Below are 19,251 nucleotides of genomic sequence, written 5' to 3' on the forward strand. Positions count from 1 at the left end.
AGTCAAATGCTCATTATTAAAAATATGACTTTTCCTATCTATGCGTATCTATAAACATCACACATCTGTCTGTATGTGAGAAGACACACTTAGACACTTCCTCATTTCAGTTTTCCTAATTTTCATGCCCTTCCACGCTCTCCCTCTATATTCCAGATACACCTGGAAATTGTCAAACGGCAATTAATGCAACTAAACCTAGGTGGAGGCTAACGTTTAACTGCAGACAAGAATATTTGGGGAAATGGGGAAGAAAAAGAAAGGACAAGCACCAAGAGCTCTTTGTACGCATGCCTTCTGCTATGCCATGTCAGCATTAGCAGAATCCACTTTATTCCCCTTGGTGGGAGATAACCAGAACACACACATTGTACATGCTGGTCCATGCGGTGGTTAGTCCTGAGAAAAGAGTATGTTTATAACCACTGAGATACTACTTTTCACACAATAGTAAGTTTAAACATTTGTCTTTTCCTCCAGTGCACATGCAGGAGGTAGGAAGGCAAATTTCCTGAATTTTACGCCTCAGCCCCTCAAAATAAATCCTTCACTGACCACTGCCACTGAAGAGGCTACTTAAAAATGTCTCGTCAAGGAAATGTTCGCTTAAGGGCCATTAGGCTGTTATGAATCAAAATTCCAGATGCTAAACAAATGCCAATTAGCAGTATTAAAAAAGCAGATGCCTTGTTCTGAGTAAGTACCACTGCCTGGTGTTTGAAAGGAAAAAAACCTGCATGGAACATGCTGGAAGCCACCGTCCTATTGAGAAGACAGCTTTTAAATAGCATTTCTGAGAGGCAAACTTAAAAAGCTGTAAAAGCAACTTATTATGAAAGTCTCAGCATAATTTTCCATCGGTATGGAAGAAGGTTAAGCCGTCCCCTGCCTTAAGCTGCTTTCTGTTAGAAATCCAAGCAGTGAGGAGGAGAGGTATGGCACAGAGTCAGGGCCACGGCAAGAATAACTGCGACAGCACGACACTGCAGCTGCCTAGAGCCCTCCAGCCTGCACCGTACGTGTCAGTGTCAGGAAAAATAAAAACACAGGTTGTCTTATTATTAGTCTCTTTTCTGTGTATGGATATGTGTGATACATATATATGTGTATGTATCATACATCCCTGTCAAATAAAGATGACCAAACACACATGTGTAAACCATTATAGGCACCTCTTACAACCTTCACCCAAAGCCCTTCTCAGACCACTGATCCCAGACCTCCTCCATGAGGTGCCCAAGTCACCCCACCTGCTTCTCAGAGCTGGGAAATTCTCAATTTAAATCAAAGGAAGAAACACCATTCCTCCCCACCTTATCACCCACCTCTTAGATGTATGCCCATCCACAAAGTTAACAGTGTATTTTATTTCGGTAGTTTTGGCTTGAGCTCATCTGTATTCTTAAGCGATCCGATTGCAGTTTGCTCTTTTAAACAGAGCAGAAGTTGGCACATTTGAAAACGGGGTGATCTCAAACCCCCACCTGCACTGCAACCTGCTAAGGAGTAACAGCATACAAATGGCTTCTTCAGAGCAAAACCCCCAAAGCCTGGTGCCTGCGAGGAAGGCAGGAGGGTGCATTATGCTCCTGGGTATACAGGTGGCCAGGCGGACAAAGAAGTGCAATACCAGCCACGCGTGGCACAGATAGCTTCTAGGTTTTTTTGCTGGTTTATGCCCAAGAAGGGCAGCCGTATACTGCTTCCTCAGCCTATTTGCCAGAGTCCTCAAAGTCCTGAAATACACTGCCAGGGGAAACGAGAAACATTTTGTGAGGTTCTTGCTTTGAAAGGGAGCAGGAGCTAAGAAGTATTAAGAGGACTGTTAGAGAAGAACTAGAGAAACATCAAAACGTTACTTAAAAGATAGGATCAACATTAAAAAAAACTGTACAAAAATGAGGAACAGAGAAAAAAGGAGGCATATGAAATAAACAATACAGACAGTAATCAAACACTTCTGATCTGTCGCTTGCAGTTGTTAGACAAAGACTATGACAATGTATAAGAGGCTAGGGCAATTACTTACAGATGAAGACAAAGACAGAGAATTTCTTACAAAGGAAGAGTCCTTAGCTAGGACTTTTGAAGGCTCTCAGAGTTCAGAAAGCCTCCTGGAACTGTGTGGACCATGGGCTCAGCATAAAAAGCTCAGAATTTGACATAACAGAATATTCTTGTGACAACTTCACATGCAACTAGACCAAGACCCTTTCCCCCCACCAATTACCACCCAGAAAACAGGTCACTGAAGCAGCAGAGGATAGATAGTTCACAGAATCGCGAAATAGCAGAGGTGGGAAGGCACCTCTGGAGATTGTCTAGTCAGACCCCCTGCTCAAAGCAGGGTAAGGGTAAACGAGAGCATGACGCTTAGGACACTGTGTCCAGTCTGCTTTGGAATGTATCTCCAAGGATGGAGACTCCACAACCTCTCCAGGCAACCCATCCTGTGTTTGATCACCCTCACAGTGAAAAAAGGGTTTTCTTCTGTTTGAACAGAATTTCAGGTATTTCAGATTGTGCTCACTGCCTCTCGTCCAGAGAGCCTGGCTCCGTCATCTTTATTCTCTTCCATCAGGTATTTATACACATTGCTAAGATTTCCCTTGGAGCTTTCTCTTCTCAAGGCTAAGCAATATATTCTGCTTTAACTGCTACTTCAGGTATTTTTTTGAACTAGAGGAAAATGTGATTCGTGGTATTTCAATAGACATTAGAAGTTCAAGTTTTATTCTGACAAGGAAGTCTTTACAGAAGAAAAATTCTTCACAATGAGGATAGTCAAACGTCAGAACAGGTTGTCTAGCAAAGCTGTGCAATCTGCATCCTTGGAGGTTTTCAACACCTGACTGGAGAACACCCTGAGCAATCTGATATAAATCGGTCCAGCTTTGAAGACAGGGTTACATCAGAGACTTTCAGAGCTCCCTTCCAATCTATATTATTCTATGACTTTGAAAAGTGACCAAGTGTGGAGACCCTGCACATCTAATTGCTTCCTCAGTCCCTTTTTCAATTCCAATAAATCACAAGTTTACTGGTTGCTTTAAACACCATATATTCTATACACTCTGACCAACCTCAATCCTTGTGTAATTTAAGTGGCTGTCATTAAACTCTTGGCGTTTTTTTATTTTATTTCTAAAATGACGCAATGTAGTATTTAATCAAATCCAAGTTTCACACACATTTGGATCTCAAGTGAGCTAGGAAGTGTACTTAACAGGGACAAGTGCTATCTAAAGCAAAGCAAGAACTTACACACTAAAGTACAGAAATGTACTCATGTCCATAGAAAATATACAAAAAACTCCAACGTTCACTAGACAATTCTTCTCCCGTTTTTCCTCAGGTTTTAAACTAGGCAGATGACTTGCCAAAAATAAAGAGGGGTATGAAAATACTTGTAATATTCAAGTTAGATATTTTAAACCACAAATATTGTTAAAAAATTACCGAGCACCTCATTTTAACTTGAAGCATTTGCCCTCAGTCTAATAATAGAAAGGCCTTTGTGCTCCTGGATACACTGACCGAAGAGTGACACAAGCAAGAAAATCCAGACCCCAGCTGAAATTGCCTCATGCAGACCCAAAGCCAACCAAATTAATGACAAAAGCTGAAGAGCTAAAGAGCAATTACACACCTGCACAAATTTCATCAGCTTCTGAATAAACTATAAAGCCATTTCAGTTTTCTATGTATTTCAATGGCACGAGGGAAAAAACCCCAACCAAGCTAAAGGAACTTTTTTCCCTAGTCAAAATTGAGTATGTAATGCAATCCTTGGCAGCAACTTCAAAAGTATTTATATAGGTCGCTGCCCACATTAACACTGGTGTTTCACTATTTGCAACTTTAAATCACGGCAATGAAAATAAGCAAGTTACGGATTTACCAGAAATCTCATTGATAATACATGACAGTTGATAACAATACCTCTTGGTCAACTGGAAATATTAACTAAATACCCTTCCAACCCCCCCAACCCCGCCGAGCTTAGTTGTACACTGTGATATTTTAATCTCCTCCTATTCAATTCAAAAAATTCCTCTTTTGCAGGAAAGGCACACTTACTGGCACTTTGAAAGGAGAAGTATTCGAAGCATCCATGGAGTTGGTTTTCTCAGAAGTGCTGGTCCCAGAGATGCTCCGTCTGCGAGGAGATCTCTCGGCTGGGACCTCTAAGGAAGAGAAGAAAAAGAAGGTGAATGGGTGCCGGGGGGTGGGGAATAATCAGGTTTTATGCTCTATAGGACAGACGCTGCAAAGTTTCAAGTGCATTACTAAACTGCTGAATGACACACACCTATTTTTCTGTCTTATTTACTTCCTAAATCACAATGGCATTTCCACTGACATTCAAGGTTGTGAATCTGACTTGACTCTAGGCAACAGGCAATTAAAATCAAAAAATGCTGGTAAAGATCAATACCCAAACATATTCAGTATTCTATTGCTGTTTGTGAGAGAGCATTTAGAGAACTTTTTTTTTTTCTTTTTTTTTTTACATAAGCAATGCAGTAATTAACAGGTAACTAAAATCAAGACCCAGGGAAGCTAATTTTAGTCACAGCTGAATACAATTTGACAAAGGTCAAAGTTCAGTCTTATATGATCACACTGCTTGCTCAAACCACACTACCAGCAGAAGACATAACTGCCCGGGTAATATGACATATATCTCTCTGCAGATCAAAAAAAAAAAAAAAATAGGTCAACTTCTCATTCTGGCAATATGACCTTACTAAGATACGACTTTGGCATCTTAAATCCATGCAGGCTGATGTGACTAGCACAAATATTCATCAAAGATGCACTTACATCTTTTTCTAGTACAAACACTAGCATAATAGCATAATAAAGTATACACACTATTAAAAACCTCTACACATACACACATATGCTGCACATCCATGCATTTTTGTATCTAGCTAGAAACACATAGATATACATACAGATACCTTTATCGCAACTGCTGCCCATCTCCAGCTCAATAGCCAGACTTAAAGGAATCCAGCTTCACAAAACATCCCCCAACGCGGGGAGGGATAAAAAAAATCACTTCCTAGCAGAAAGTCCATTGTTATCTTTGGAATCTTAGAGAAAAGGAGTAAGCCGTGACTCCAGACAGTGACATTTTGACTCCTGCCGTTTTCCTTTCAAAAGACAGATGCAGCTTAAACTTCCATTTCTGGCCGCCTGGCCCTGGGGATCCGTGCTACTTCCACTTAAGAGAAAGCTGGGTCTCTGCGTTCCCCCTCCCTTCCCACAGCTTGCAGAGAGCGAGCGAGCGAGCGAGCAAAAAAGAAACACACAGGACTGCAGCTATTCAATCAATCGCTCCGACTGCACATCCTCATTAGTTACTTTCAGGCTATTAACAGACGCCCAACTGCCGGCTTCCCTCTGCTACAGAAAAATTTCACCGTATATCCTGATTCACAGCAGCAAAAAAGGTTTCCAGAGAAAGACAGCCAGCTGGTGCCACGAGAGTAGTGTTTTCCTCAAAATAACCGAAGAAAAAACGAGAAAAGCCTTCTTCGGGGATAACATTACTTGTGATGTCTTTGCATACCGGCTTTTGATTTCACCAGAGTTATAGTACGTGTCTCCCACGGATGCGTGAGGCACGACAAAATGGAGCATACTGAGCGAGAGGCTAAGAAATCTGGACCCTGCAGTATTAGTGTCTCACTCTGGAGATATTTATCTTTTAACAAACCAAGCCGCTAACGTTCAGCCTCTTCATCTGCTTGTAACCAGCCATAGCGAAAGAACCGCTAAGAGGGAAACAGCCTCCCAAACTGGGCAAACCAAGTCTAACGCACAATGTAGTTGCCACTGGGAAATGGGCAGGGCAGAGCGGCTCGCTGCCGACCCTGAGGGCGATGCACCAGTAAATCCCGGGCTGTCAGAGCTCGCCCTAACTGCCAGAGAGCAATACCACTTTGGGGGAGACTTCTCCTTCGGGCTGACGAGCAGCATCAGGCACTTTTACAGCTAAGGAGGCAGCGCCTGTTCCAGTGCCGGAGGGTAAGTCCCCGTCAGGGCACCTTTAGAGAACAAAGCGCTGGAGCGGGGCCAGTGCTAGACCAAGGTTTTTGAGTAACGGTCAGTCCCGCCATCTCAGGAGCCTTTGCAGAGGCCGCTGGTCTTATCTGAGGATGCTTTCTTTTATACCACCAGCCTCCTCCCCCTGCCTCTACAAAGGGAAACTTACTTTCTGCAGCACCTGTAAGTACTGCTCTCCCAGAGAGCTGTATTATGTTGGATTTAAGTGATCGCTTCTGCTGTTCTCACTGTAAATGCCATGAAAGCAAACAGCAGTGATATATTCACTTGGAACTGGGGATAAAAGCGAGCATCTTTTATTTTACATCGAATAGTAATGCGTAACGTAATAGGTTTGGCTTTCTCCACTCCTCGCACACAGGAAATCACATCAAAGCTGCTTCAGTCATTTAACACAGTCCGTTAACTTTGCTGAGTCATAAATGAAAACAGGAGCCTGAATTCCCCACTATTTCCAACAATAGGTTCTGCAGAAGGGGCAGTTTCGGAAAAAGTTTATGTTTAAACCACATGGAGTTGAAAAGCTACAACAAGGAACACGCCTGGCTCTCCTTGCCTTCCCTCTTCCCCCCACATCCACCCAGCAGCAATTCAGGTTCTCTGCAAACAAAACACTGCCATTCCGTCGATAAAAGGGATTTCTTCCATTCCCACACCATCACAGACATGTACCAAATGGGGACGGGAAAATGAAATATTCACAAGGTGCCTCCGATAAACTAAAAATAAAACCACCTTTCCCTCTCTTCTCCTTCCAAAAAGCATGAGAAAATAAACAACATGCTCAGTCCCCAGGAAAACAAAAAAGACCTAGATAGAGCAAAATTGTCGAGACATGTTAACTGGAAATGAAAAACTAAAGCAGCCTGCTTATGATGCCTGTAGAACAGCATTTTTGCTGAGTCGTGCAAAAAAATCTATACTGTCACCACCAGGCAAAAAAATTAGACAGTTCCCTCCCCTGCTCCACAAGTAATGCTAGAGGCTACTCTTGCATAATCTTCACCTGCTCTAAAAATCGATGCACCTCTCATCGGCTTAGTATTAAATTACAACTGCTTCCTCCATTGCTCACTCTCAGGGACCAAGACTACAGATAAATCACATTGTTTCGATGGATAAACAATCTGAAAACCTTTTCACCCACTCTCAGTTTTGGGGAAGAAAAGGAAAAAAACCCAAAGCACAAACCCAGAAGGCAGGCAGACCTTCCCCTCTTCAACCCTAAACAAATAATCCATCAAACAAATTCCTAAACATCCCCATGGGACGCTTTCTATTCATCACCTCATATATTGGTGATAGGCAGTAATACTTAAGTAAGTAAATATTTATGCAAATAAATATTTACACACTACATAGTAATAGTTACAAATTAGCTGAGCCAATTACTCAGCAATGGCAGGTGCCTCTGACGAGGGAACTGCCCAAGGATATAATGAAGGTAGGTCTCTCTTCACATCATATTGCATCACTCTACCCTCTGCAACACCAAAGCCTGTTTTGCTGGCCAGAAGGCAGGTTTATGTGAGACAGGTGCCACTTACTACTCTGAGTAGTGGTGATCTGCCACAGCGGCATAGCCTCAACAACCTCCAGTCAGTATGTGGTTCTTGGACTTGATCTGAATTTCCTACTGCTGGGTGCTCTGCCCATTGGAAGTCCAAAACTTTGCTGTTGTCAGAATTTGCACGCTGCTGTGAAGAGCTTTTCCTCAGGGTGGGAGAAGCAGAGATGAACCACACCTCTCAGCTTTGCAGTGGACAGTGCTTGCTACTCTATCTCCTTTTCTCTGAATTAGAAATGGATTGGAAAAGCGCAGGAAAAACAATCAGGAGCAAAGAAACGTCCTCAGGGGTTAGTGTGAAAAGAATTAAGTTACTGAACTTGCAAATAAGGTCACAGAAACAAAGACTGCAAAATCACGGACATCCCTGTAAAGGGCAATGCAATGAAACTACTGCACAGTCTCAGCGGGACTCGCACGAAGGCTGTGGCATCTTCCAGAGCAGGCTCGTGCCCTCCCAGGACCGGCAAGAACATCTCCAGATCCAAGTTTCTGGACTTCATTAAGCAGGATTCTAAAGCAGTCCCAAAGACCTACCTGGAGATGCAAAGAAGGGGTAAGCACACGGGCACACAGAATTTGTCTGTCCTTACTCATAAGGGGCTGGGGCTGGTCTCCGTCACAGTGACCAACAGGATCAGACCACCTACTCCAGGCTGGCAGGTCCTATGTTTCTGTGATCAAGTTCTCGGCCCGGTCATGTTCTGCACGCCACCCTTTTTATCAACTGTAACTTTCAGTACTTTATAGCAATCAATGAAAAGTCACAATCAATAATCAAAGTCATCATTTTATCAGTTGTGACTTTTAACAGTTTATAATAATGCACAGCTTCGCGCTGCCCCATTACCTGCTACAACATCCTTTGCTCTGATGCGCAAGAAAGATTCAGATTTCTGAAAGGCTACATTTACCATCCACTGGGGAAAAAAAAAAAAAAAAAATCATACTACTGACAAAAAAATTAGTATTTTTTGCCAAGACATAGCTTCTGTTGAGAAAAAAAATAAAAATAATCCATCCTCAAAATAATTCTCCAAATACCTTCCTTTGGTATCTTTGTGTTATCTTTACTAGGAAGGGGACAGACCGCTGCTGTGTATTATCTGCTGGTTAGGAAAATAAAAGAAAGATATAATCACATCTCAGGGATTAGGAGTTCCTTGTGTTTTGTCTCCACGCATCCCAATATGATGGGCCTGTGACTAGAGGGGATAAAGAATATGAATCATAAAAAGAATCAACTCACTCTGCCTCTCAAGTCTACCTTAATTACAGACACTGGCAAAATACGGAACCAGTTCCACACTACCAGCTACCCAGCCAGAGCCAAGCATCCCCCAGGACTGCCTCTCAGGTGTACTTGCATTGAAATTTCGCCAGCTGAAACCGAACAACCCCCACCCAAATATTTTCACCCCCTGTATAGAGCTAACTGGGTACTCCCCAGGAGAAAATGGTAATTGCTGCTGGTCAGAGCACTGGCCAAACCATCAAGCAACGCCGCCACTAACCTCTTGCCCGAAGGAAGGCTCAATAAAATACACATACTATACGCCTTTTTTTTTTTTTTTTTAAATACTGTTTTAAATGTGGTAGCACTTAGGCAGCAATAGTTAGCAGCGCAGACAAAAGATCTAAATATTTACCTTTTAGCTCTGCCATTTTAGAACGTCATCTGCCTAGCTGGGTAGTTATACATTTCAGATAGGGTGATGCCACCAGGATGCAGCATGCCAGACTAAGCAGTGAGAGCAGTGAGTGGGTACCACGTCTGCCCAAAGGGTTCCCAGTCTGAACTTGGAACAACCAGGCACAGCCAGTGCGACAAAGCCTGCGCGGGCTGCAGGAGGGATGGAGGATGTTAAGAATAAGACCTGCAAATTAAGTGAAGTTACCCGTTACAGGTCTCTGGGGTATTATTTTTTAAATACTTAACCCCAGATTAATAACTGAATCCTAGGGGGTGAAAGTAAGAGAGTATCTTGAAGGAGTATTTGGAAAAAAATAAAATAATCTTAGATATTGAAGATTCGTAAGAACAGGAAAGATGAGTGTTTCTCCCGACGGTGACAGAGAGGAGACACACTGCTGGGAACGTGACAACGGACTGGAGAGGACTGAAGGATTTCCAGGCCTCCTTCAGCATTATTTACTACTCTGTCAAAAGGCCAATTAGTCTCACAGATTAACTACAAAAGAAACACAACAGAAACCTGCAGCACTTGACTTTTTGTGACTTAGTATTTCCTTTACAAACAGGCTTACAGAGTTAATGGGCTCGAATCTAAGCTTGGAAGAAGAGCTGGGAGCACTGATGGGTTTGCCGGTACAGTTTTTGAAGTTTTTGAAGAAGATATTCATAGATGTAACCACCAGTCGAGTGGTTTACTAGAGAGACAAACAGAGATTCAATAGTTGTTTCAAGGGACAACAGAACTACAGAGCTTGTTTCTTATTTTACAAAGACAGTACATGGAAACTTTTATAGCTTGTAGGGCAAGAAAACAAGCCACAACAAAGATACTGCCTTTCTGCTCTGCTCCATTTTTATTAACTGTTTTTATTAACTGCATTGTGAGTTGCTGATCACCTACCACAGCACATAGTGAAAGTTGTGTACGTGACCCTGATGGTTTGGTCTCATCCTATATGCAAATATTAAAAAACCCCTAACGTACATACATAAGTAATTAAAAAATATAGTTTTATATGCATGAATGAATGTTCATCAAGTGAGAATATTCAGTGGGCTGCAAATTCAAGTACTTTCATTCCAAATAAAGCTACTGCATTGAGCCTGTTAGAAAGGGAGTATCTAATTCCCTTTTAAGCCTTTTAAAAATAAGTGGAAAAATAAATAAGCATTTCAACAAGTACAAAAATTCAACATTCTCCAAGGCGGTTTATGATACGTCAATACAGCATATACATGCAGTAACATTATGGTAGTCACAGCTTCCTTACACAGAAGAGACTATTTTTGTCTCATTGTCTCTTTAGGGTTGTTTCAGAGCGCTCATGTGACAGCACTAACGAGAAAGAGACCTCGTTGGGTGCCGTCAGTATTTACTGTTTACTTCTACCCTGGTAAAAATACATACCAGCTGACAAAATTAGAGACGGTAATGAAAAGCAGACAGATAGAAAGCATTAGGAATAATTATTATTATTATTATTATATTAAGAAATGTCTGAACAGCATCTTTCAGATGAGTACCACTCAATGAAATAGGAAGCCTCATATAAAAATAAACAAAACCATTAATATTTTATCTGGAGTAAGCATTTTGCTCACTTAGGGAGAATTCAGACTTGGGCCCAATTTACAGACTGTCATAAAAATGTAATTAAATGCCGGTGTAAGACGATTAGGGCAAAAGCAAACTCCCCGCCCCCCCCCCCCCCCACCCCGAGTCTATTTTAAGTCCTGAAGTCCACGTTGATGTTCTGACTAGAATACATTATGCAAATTCTGCAAGGTATAACTTAAAGGAGAAAACTGAAATTTGAAGTGACAGGTCTTTCCCATTTATTAAGACAACTAAGATGGGGAAAAAAAGCCACAAGAAGATACATCAGAAAGAACGCAACCAAGTCACAGTATACTGAAGTCCACAAAAGCTACCAAGCCCAGAAAGGGAAATACAAAGGAAACTCTGCAAAGCTCGCTGGCTATAGAACTCCATCATCAAACAACTGTCAGATACCAATTACGATCAAAACCTCTCCCAGTCCATTAGCAGGGATTTTAAAAGAAGATACAGTGCTTTACTAGGGCTTGAGTTGATCAGACAAGTCTTGCGAGATGATCCAAGTAAATATCAAAGATTTTTAATTTACAGACAAGTAATTCTGTTGGTGTTAGACACTTGCATTGTGCTGGCATATAAAAAAAAAGTGTAATCGAATTAGTGGCCAGCTCAGAAGATGCATAGCAAGCAACCTAAATGACGGTTTAAGTCACTTAAAAGACATTTAAGTCATTGATTCCTAAAGGACTTCACAGTCTGAAAGACAAGACAACATGCAAAACAAATGAATACACAGAGAAGGCTGGAAGAAAGGGCATGAATGCCATAGGAGATGATAATTTTTGGCCTTCAAGTATTGACTCTCACAATTTCTTTTTGCAGAATGTTCTGAGGAAACTGTACGTGGCATTTAGTGAGTACAGCATCAGCTGTTATTACACTGATGCATTCGCTTTGAGGTGGGGGAACGAATCCTCCAGCTCTGCAAACGTGAGTCAGAAACAAAACAGATGCACGTCCCTAAAGTATCTTCTGCACGATGAGTGTGGCCATACAAAATTTGGAATAGTTGCCCCTTTTTAACCTCATCAACCTCTGAAGCCTCCTTTAATGTTTGACTCTACCCACAGCAATACGAATTGCCTGGACAACTGCACCAACACAAAAGCAGACACCAGGAGCTACTGCACGTGACCTGGAGACACTGATGTCCTCGTTAGTTCCTAATGATCTTGGACTGCCTCTGCTAATTCAAATTACCTTGTGTTTGCTGCAGAGAGATTGCACACAGACAATTAACACAGATCAGCTGATGCATGGTAACTTGTTCCTGCAACATAATTTGTTTAGAGGCTTACGACTTAGACACACATGAGTATGATATCAATATTTATTGTTCTCATTATTAAACAACAGCCTTGAGCCATGGCTTTTAAACCAATCTTTTTACCCTCTGCTTAAGGGCTGTGAGTCAAGGCATTCTCTAAAAAGCGATCCTTTGCTCTGGTTATCGGGATATTTTCACAAGTGACTGGCTCCTGGATGCGTCAAAGCTCAACAGCTCTTCCCCATTCCTCTAAGGCTGCTCTAAGCTTCAGCACCTCTTGTTCACTGTGGCAGGATTTTGCCCTTCAGCAATAGGAATTTTTGTTACAAACACACAAGAAGAAAGTCCCAAGGTACTGTAGGCATCTGAGGGATGTCACTGAACAGGAAATATGGCCCCAGAGTTACACCACCATTGGGGAATAGATTTCTCTTTAAGATAAAAGAAAGAAAGAAAAAAAAAGATAACTTAAGTACTTGGAGGCAAAAACTGCTACCTTAAATAGCTCAGCTTTATGACACCCGTCATACTCCGGTCTGAATAAATACTTCCTCCTGGTGTTGCTGGGATGAGATTTAGGACACATCTTGAGGATCTCTTGGTTTGGAACAAAATGTGAATGCAGGCATAAGCGTAACGAGAATAAAGTCAGTCTCTTGCAGAGCAGCACCAGTGCCCAGCCCATGCATACTCTCGTCCCAGTTCACATCTGGTACGGTATTCCCAAAGACAGCCACAGCACATCGCGATGTGGTGTTAGCAAATCCAAACAGACTCCGCGGGAGTCCCTCACCTTCCGCATCCTGTACTGTTCTGGACCTGTTAAGTAAGAGAACTACTTACTGTAGAGAGACTAGCGTAACCTCCGCCTACTGAGAAGAGCACAGCCACACCAGGTACCTGCCTGTGGTCTGGATGGAGGAGAACACGGGGGAAAAAATGGCATCTGGATTGGCCGTCACCTACTTGACTTACATAGCCCATAATGCTGACTACTGTATCGGGGGGGAGGGGGGACAAAGACGACACATGAGATGAACATATTACAGCAGGTATTATACCAAACATCATTTTAAATAGCCCATAGAAAGGAAAAGGGGCATACACATCAAGCAGCCCAGCGGAGCAACTCAGTACCTAAAAATTATCAAAACAGAACGAAAACAGGCTGCATCCTGAGAACAACAGAGACCGTTAATGAGAGAGACGGAATGATTTGTGAAGATGGGAGTAAAAGAACAAAAACAAACAACAACAGCTTGACATAGCGACAGCTCGAAGGAAAAGATGAAACAATAATCAGCTTCTATGTGTGAATTCTGCTTAAAACATTTTCAACCTCTTAGTGGTATTTAGGCTGGACTATAAGTAAAAGAATAGTTTTATTTTCTACCTGAATGCCATTAAACTAGTGTGTCAATATGCAGAAACAGAGCACGAGATTGTCTGATAGTGCTTCCTAGATTTAATTTCTAGGCTACAGAAGTACTTGATCCCTTGGCTGAAACTTTTATTCTAAACGCATCTAAATATTTCTCTTCAGAGGAAAAACTTCCAGCAGTCTCCTCTGCTTTATCTTAGTACCATCACACAGTTGAGAAGTTGTAGGCAAGCCGACAGAAATGAGTGGAAGTAGCCTGAACACAGGGATTGGCTCATCAAATGGCACAGAGAAGAAAAACAGACCGGTAAGTAACATAGTTCAGTCCAGAAACGATTTTTCTGCATGGCACATGCTCATTTATAACTCGACCTTTAGCCCCGTATGTTTGAAACTATTTCAGACAGGTTGTACCCAAGTTTAATTAACAATTGCATACCACTCAAAAAGCTTTTAAAAAGAGTAAGGTCAGGTAACTGAAGGACTGAAGAAATCAAGCACCAGTGAAAGCAGTAAAGGCTTCCCAGTAAAGTGTTAAAAAATAATAAGAATAATACAGTTAGTACCCTACCGTACCAAGAAACGAGAGAAGGCTTTTCTCATCTTCTGTGCTGCTATCCAGCCATTCGGCCACATCACCAGGAGAAAGAAGACTCATTCTCCAGCCAGAAAACTTTTCCATACAGAAAACAGTAAGTGAGCGAAGCAGGGTAGGAAGGGTGGGGAGGAGCTGATGGTCTTGGGATTCCAGTACTCCAGTTATTGTCTACACTGACAATGTGGGAGCGTGATCCTGCCCAGTTCCCTCAACCCAACACCTGACAGCCCATACTGACCAAGCAGGCATGGGTGGGAGCAGTAAGTGGGATCTGCACTTGTTGTCCCTTTGTGTCAGGTTTCAGTCCAAGCAGGAACAGAAAGAAGGCAAAAAAGGGGAGCAGGGGAAACAGAGGCTTTAAAATCCAAACGAGGTAGCAGGTTATGATAGAATCAGGTTAAGTAAAAAGAAGAAATAGGTGTCAGTGCTGAAGAAGCTCAAATAAGTCAGCACAATAGCTCATCAGCTAAGTGTAATATATCCCTATCGTTCCTTGTAGTGTTGGCTTTGTTTGAAGGCTCAGGTATTATGCTTTATGCCAAAAGAAAAAACAGCCAGCTTAGAGACAATTTAAATACCCTCCCATGACTGAAGAGCCTGCATTCCCCTGTTTACAAGCCCTTTCCTGCTCCAGCTATTACAACAGTATCCCAGCCTTTCTTACAATGAATTTGTTCATGCAATGGCAGGTTGATCAATCTGCGACTAGGAAGCTCCCACCCCTCCCTCTCCCCTCCCTCCTGCATGGCGGCGGCATTGATCGGCAATAATGGAATCTGCCGCTGCCTGCCAACAGCAGCATTAGAGCGGAGGGAACTGCTCCTCTTCATCAGCGCCAAGCAGCCTCCGCTGCGACAGGGCAAACCAGAGAGGCAAGGGCAGAGCAGCGCTCTTGGGGGCTCCGAGAAGTCACCAGCGCTAACAGCCGGTTATTTATTTAACAAATACAAAACGCAAAAAGATAAATGGGAAAGAATTCTGCTCTGTCTAGACAGCGAGCTTGCTCCGCACAGCTTTGCAACGAAGACTTGTCATTGTGACTAGGAAGGGTCACATTTAATTGTACAGGATTTATAGCATATGATTTATTCTACACAAAAGAGCGTTTTACAGGTTTACACATGCACGAACAGAGACGAATCCCGGTAAGTGAGGGACTCCTGGGCCCCACAAATCAAAATTGCCTTTGTCCTCAGGGGATGGAGCTGATGCTTTGATCAAACTGCCCTCTTTAAAGAGACAGCTGCCTTTTGTTCACCATTTTCTGAACCTGTCTTTATTGTAAATAATTTATACAGTTGCCAATCCCTATTACAAACAAGGACACTTGCTGACCGCTGGCTAAAACCCAAGCCAAAATGGCAAAACCAAAAAGCCATTAGATCTGCAAAGCAAAGAATTAGATAACAACCAAAAAATGAAGAAAAAAAAAAAAAAAAAGAGCCATCAAGTCCCAGCAGGGAAGAAAATTCCAATTACTAAGACAAACTGTAGCAAGTATTGTTTGTGCAGGACAGATATTTTCATAAAACACCTGCCAAGAAGGGCAGATGCTCTACAGAATTCACAATTAACGAGGAACAGGAGAGAGAGTTCAGGAGAGAGGTACCACAGCAGCATGGAAGACTTCACTGAGCAGTCCTCCTGTTCACACTGAAAAGGTACACGCCTCCACCCTCAACATGAACAGAGGGATGAAAAACCAGAAACATTTCCTACATCATATAAAACGCCACGACAGAAAGACATCACTGATATTTCCCATCTCTGCAAAAAATAGCTGGTTTTTTTTGACAAAATGAGCTTTTCCAACAAATTTTACTGTGCGTGTGTGGGAGGATCACATTTTATCCAACTTCTACAAGTAGAATCTTTTTCTTTGAGTTAATACTGTGCAAATCAATGACATAAATCTACTTGCAATAAGAACGGAATTAAAGAACTTTTAGAGAAAGGATTAGACAGCTATTTTATTCTGCCTGGATGGTAGAAGAAACAAAAATTTCACCTCCTTCTAGTTTTCCTTGAAACAAATACTGTGCCCACAACCACCTGACTATCCTTCCTTTAAAAACCAGTGTAATTTGCAATGTTAACTATCAACTCCATAAATAATAGGTTCTAGAGAAAACAAAGTTATGAGTATTGATTTCCCATGAATGCTTACCAATTTTGCATCATTTGTAAGAGTACAGATTGTGTACAGATCCTGTTTTCCTTCCTAGCTGCCTCATCTTATATCGTAATTTAGCTTTATTCATCCTTTTCAATGTTTTCTAATGTACATGATAAACAGGGGGAAGTATATTAAATATCTAGTATGAAAATGGCTTACGTGAGTATTTTAAAATAGGGGGAACATTAAAAACTTTGTGAAAATATGGAGGTAGAACTGGCAAAGACTTTAGTCAGGAGGACATAATGAGGAACGGAAAGGGCACTGAAGGTCTTCATCTGAAGACTCCTCCTGTGCATTAGAATTCCTGGGGCAACACACAGAGGGGAAAAAAGCTGCATAAATACTTCCCTACTATTTATCTCCTTTTTGTGTGGTTTAACAGGTCAAAGTATCATGTAGGAAGCCTGTCTGCAGTGGACTGTCAGAAGGTGGAGACGGGCATCAGAACCAAAGCATGAACTGAAAAGTCCTTGTAAGAAAGTCGGTCATGAACACACCCCCGTCACAAATCCAGGAAATTTAAAGCAAAAGATAGATGCAGAAGAACCAGCAACATTTAGAAACAACAAATCCATCACCTTTAAAAGCCGAAATAATGATTACAATAATCTAACTTGACTTGAAACACCTTTAGAACATCACCCAGTGACTCATCCATTCACTGCATTATTTCTAGTTGAACACAGACACATCTTCCAGGAAAAAAAAAAAAGAAAAAAGAAAAAAAAGAAAGAGCGACACATCCGATTGTAAACAGACACAGCAAAGACATAAAGAGCCAGTCTGTCCTCTTGGTAAGCTGTTCCAATGGTTAACTCCACTCATCCTTAGCAATTTGCCCTTAGTTCCAAGGATTAATTTATCAAGCCTCATCTCCCAACCACTGGGCACTAGCTGACATTTGTACGCGTTGATATTCTCTGTTATCAAACTCTGGTATCCAAAATGTCCTCCCCATTTACATCCTTCGAATACCTAGTTTCAAACAATCACTTCAAAAATATCTTGAAACTCCTCTGTAGTGTTGATTTTATTTTTTAAACCTTTTGCTGTGCAAGAAAAGCAGAGACTGGACTTGCTCCACAACTGCAGGAGGGATGCAGGGCTGGTCTCCCACTGAAGCTTGCCACAGGCAGAAGAAACACTGGAAATAGTTCTTAAATTTGTCTTTCTCCATCCTAAAGCAGGTCTTCTCCTCTAGAGCTTACCAAAAGCTTTCAGTCTTGTCTGAATTTTGGAGGGCAGCCAGGTTTTGAGATAAGCTGTAAGTAAGTATGAAAGGAATATTCAAAACCTAACTTACTTCCATGCCGTGAGACCCACCTACACGGAAAAAAAAAAGTTTGTTGAACCAATGCAAATACAGATTCAAATTGCTCAGCCAGAGTGGAAGCATGCAAAACGTGAAAATATAGAAAGGTGGGGAGATCAGTAAAGCAGTAATAACAAACAAAACAAAACAAAAGCGAGGAGTAAGCAGCAGTTAATCTCTGCCCTGAGAGACTGCTGCTTTCCAAAATTAGCACCAGTAGCCATACAGGACATCAGGCGAAAACATGAGAAAACTCCTTCAAAGTGTTTGAGTTCACCTCCCTCATCCCCGAGTTCCAAACACAGATGAGTCCACAAAGCTGAAAATTAATCCAAGCCCTTATGTTTTCGAACCTCTTACATAAATGAATTATTTAAAACTTGTATACGTCCCCAACTGGTAATTCTTTGCAATACCATCAGTGAATGAGCTTCTGCTCCTTTCTGCAGTTGCCAGAAATGTCACCCTCCTACAGTTATGATTTTGAAACCTATGAAGCTAAGCAGCTTTGCCATCCTGTGGATTTAAAAATTAGCATTCTTGATAAGTGAAACTACACAGAAGCATGAGCGCTCAGAGTCTTCTACAGAAATTTTAGTAAATGGTAATTCATAATATATGCAAATAATAAAGCACAGATGCCTTCTGATGCAGATGCTTTGTAAGCACAAAGTCGCAGCAGTATTATAAATCATAATGTATTAATGTTCTCTGCATGAGGCACTTAGAAGAAGAGGAAAAATGGATCTTCCTTGCACTAGGGACAGACTGACGGACTGATTGATGGATATTGCTATAGTCAGTAGATGATGTCTTCGCAGCAATATACATTAGACATTGTACACCCAAGTCATTCTTATTAAAATGTTTTACACTTAATTGAGGAGTGGATAAAGACAGGATATTTGTGCACTTGAAAAAGGAAATGCTTTCTTCAGAACAGGGGCAGAGGAGGTAGGGAGAGGGCAAATGTTTTTCATAGGAAACAGGCAGGCACAGTACATATCAAATAGCGTGCTGAGGCTGCAGCGCTAGTTAATCCACAAGAAACAATGAACATCCACTTCTCCAACTCCTGGATCAACGTCATATGCACCAAAGCTGTTCTCCTCTATACCTGTCCGTTCGGAAAAGTTATCCGAGTCACTTTGCCCCAGAAAAACGCAAAGCAGTAGTAATGCTCCAATCCTATTCAACGGCACAGCACGGAACAAGCAAGCTAGCCTGAAAATAAGTTTCCCAGACATCTAAAAATGTCAATTCTATATGCAAAAGGCTCTGTTTCCTGCATTAAATGATTTTAAATGCCTTTCTGTAATGAAAATCATTTTGCTCTGAGAAGTGGTATTACAATATAAGAGCCTTCCAACCACACTATAATCTAGTTCCAGTGCATCCAGATGGACAACGCCAAGTAACTCATCTTGTGTTATAGAATCATGGTGGAAGGATTCGCAATTATTCTGTGACATAGATAACTTTTTGGCTTAAGCTATGTAAGCAAATCCAGTGTGTAATACTGTGACACAAACCTATGAACAAGCGATGAATAGCA

The 19,251-nt window shown here is 41.7% G+C and overlaps 1 protein-coding gene across 9 annotated transcripts in view; it reads right to left on the bottom strand.

Annotated features, from left to right (window-relative positions):
- RASAL2 (RAS protein activator like 2) overlaps positions 1 to 19,251 on the bottom strand; it is a 187,950-nt gene that overhangs the window by 51,809 nt on the left and 116,890 nt on the right. For all 9 annotated transcript variants that reach the window (XM_037404207.1, XM_037404209.1, XM_037404210.1 and 6 more), the window contains one exon: positions 4,081 to 4,187. In XM_037404207.1, coding sequence (XP_037260104.1) covers positions 4,081 to 4,187 — 107 coding nt within the window. The remainder of the gene's footprint in view (positions 1 to 4,080; positions 4,188 to 19,251) is intronic.

This window comes from Falco rusticolus, chromosome 11 (assembly GCF_015220075.1).
Source record: "Falco rusticolus isolate bFalRus1 chromosome 11, bFalRus1.pri, whole genome shotgun sequence".
NCBI classification, from domain to species: Eukaryota; Metazoa; Chordata; class Aves; order Falconiformes; family Falconidae; genus Falco; species Falco rusticolus.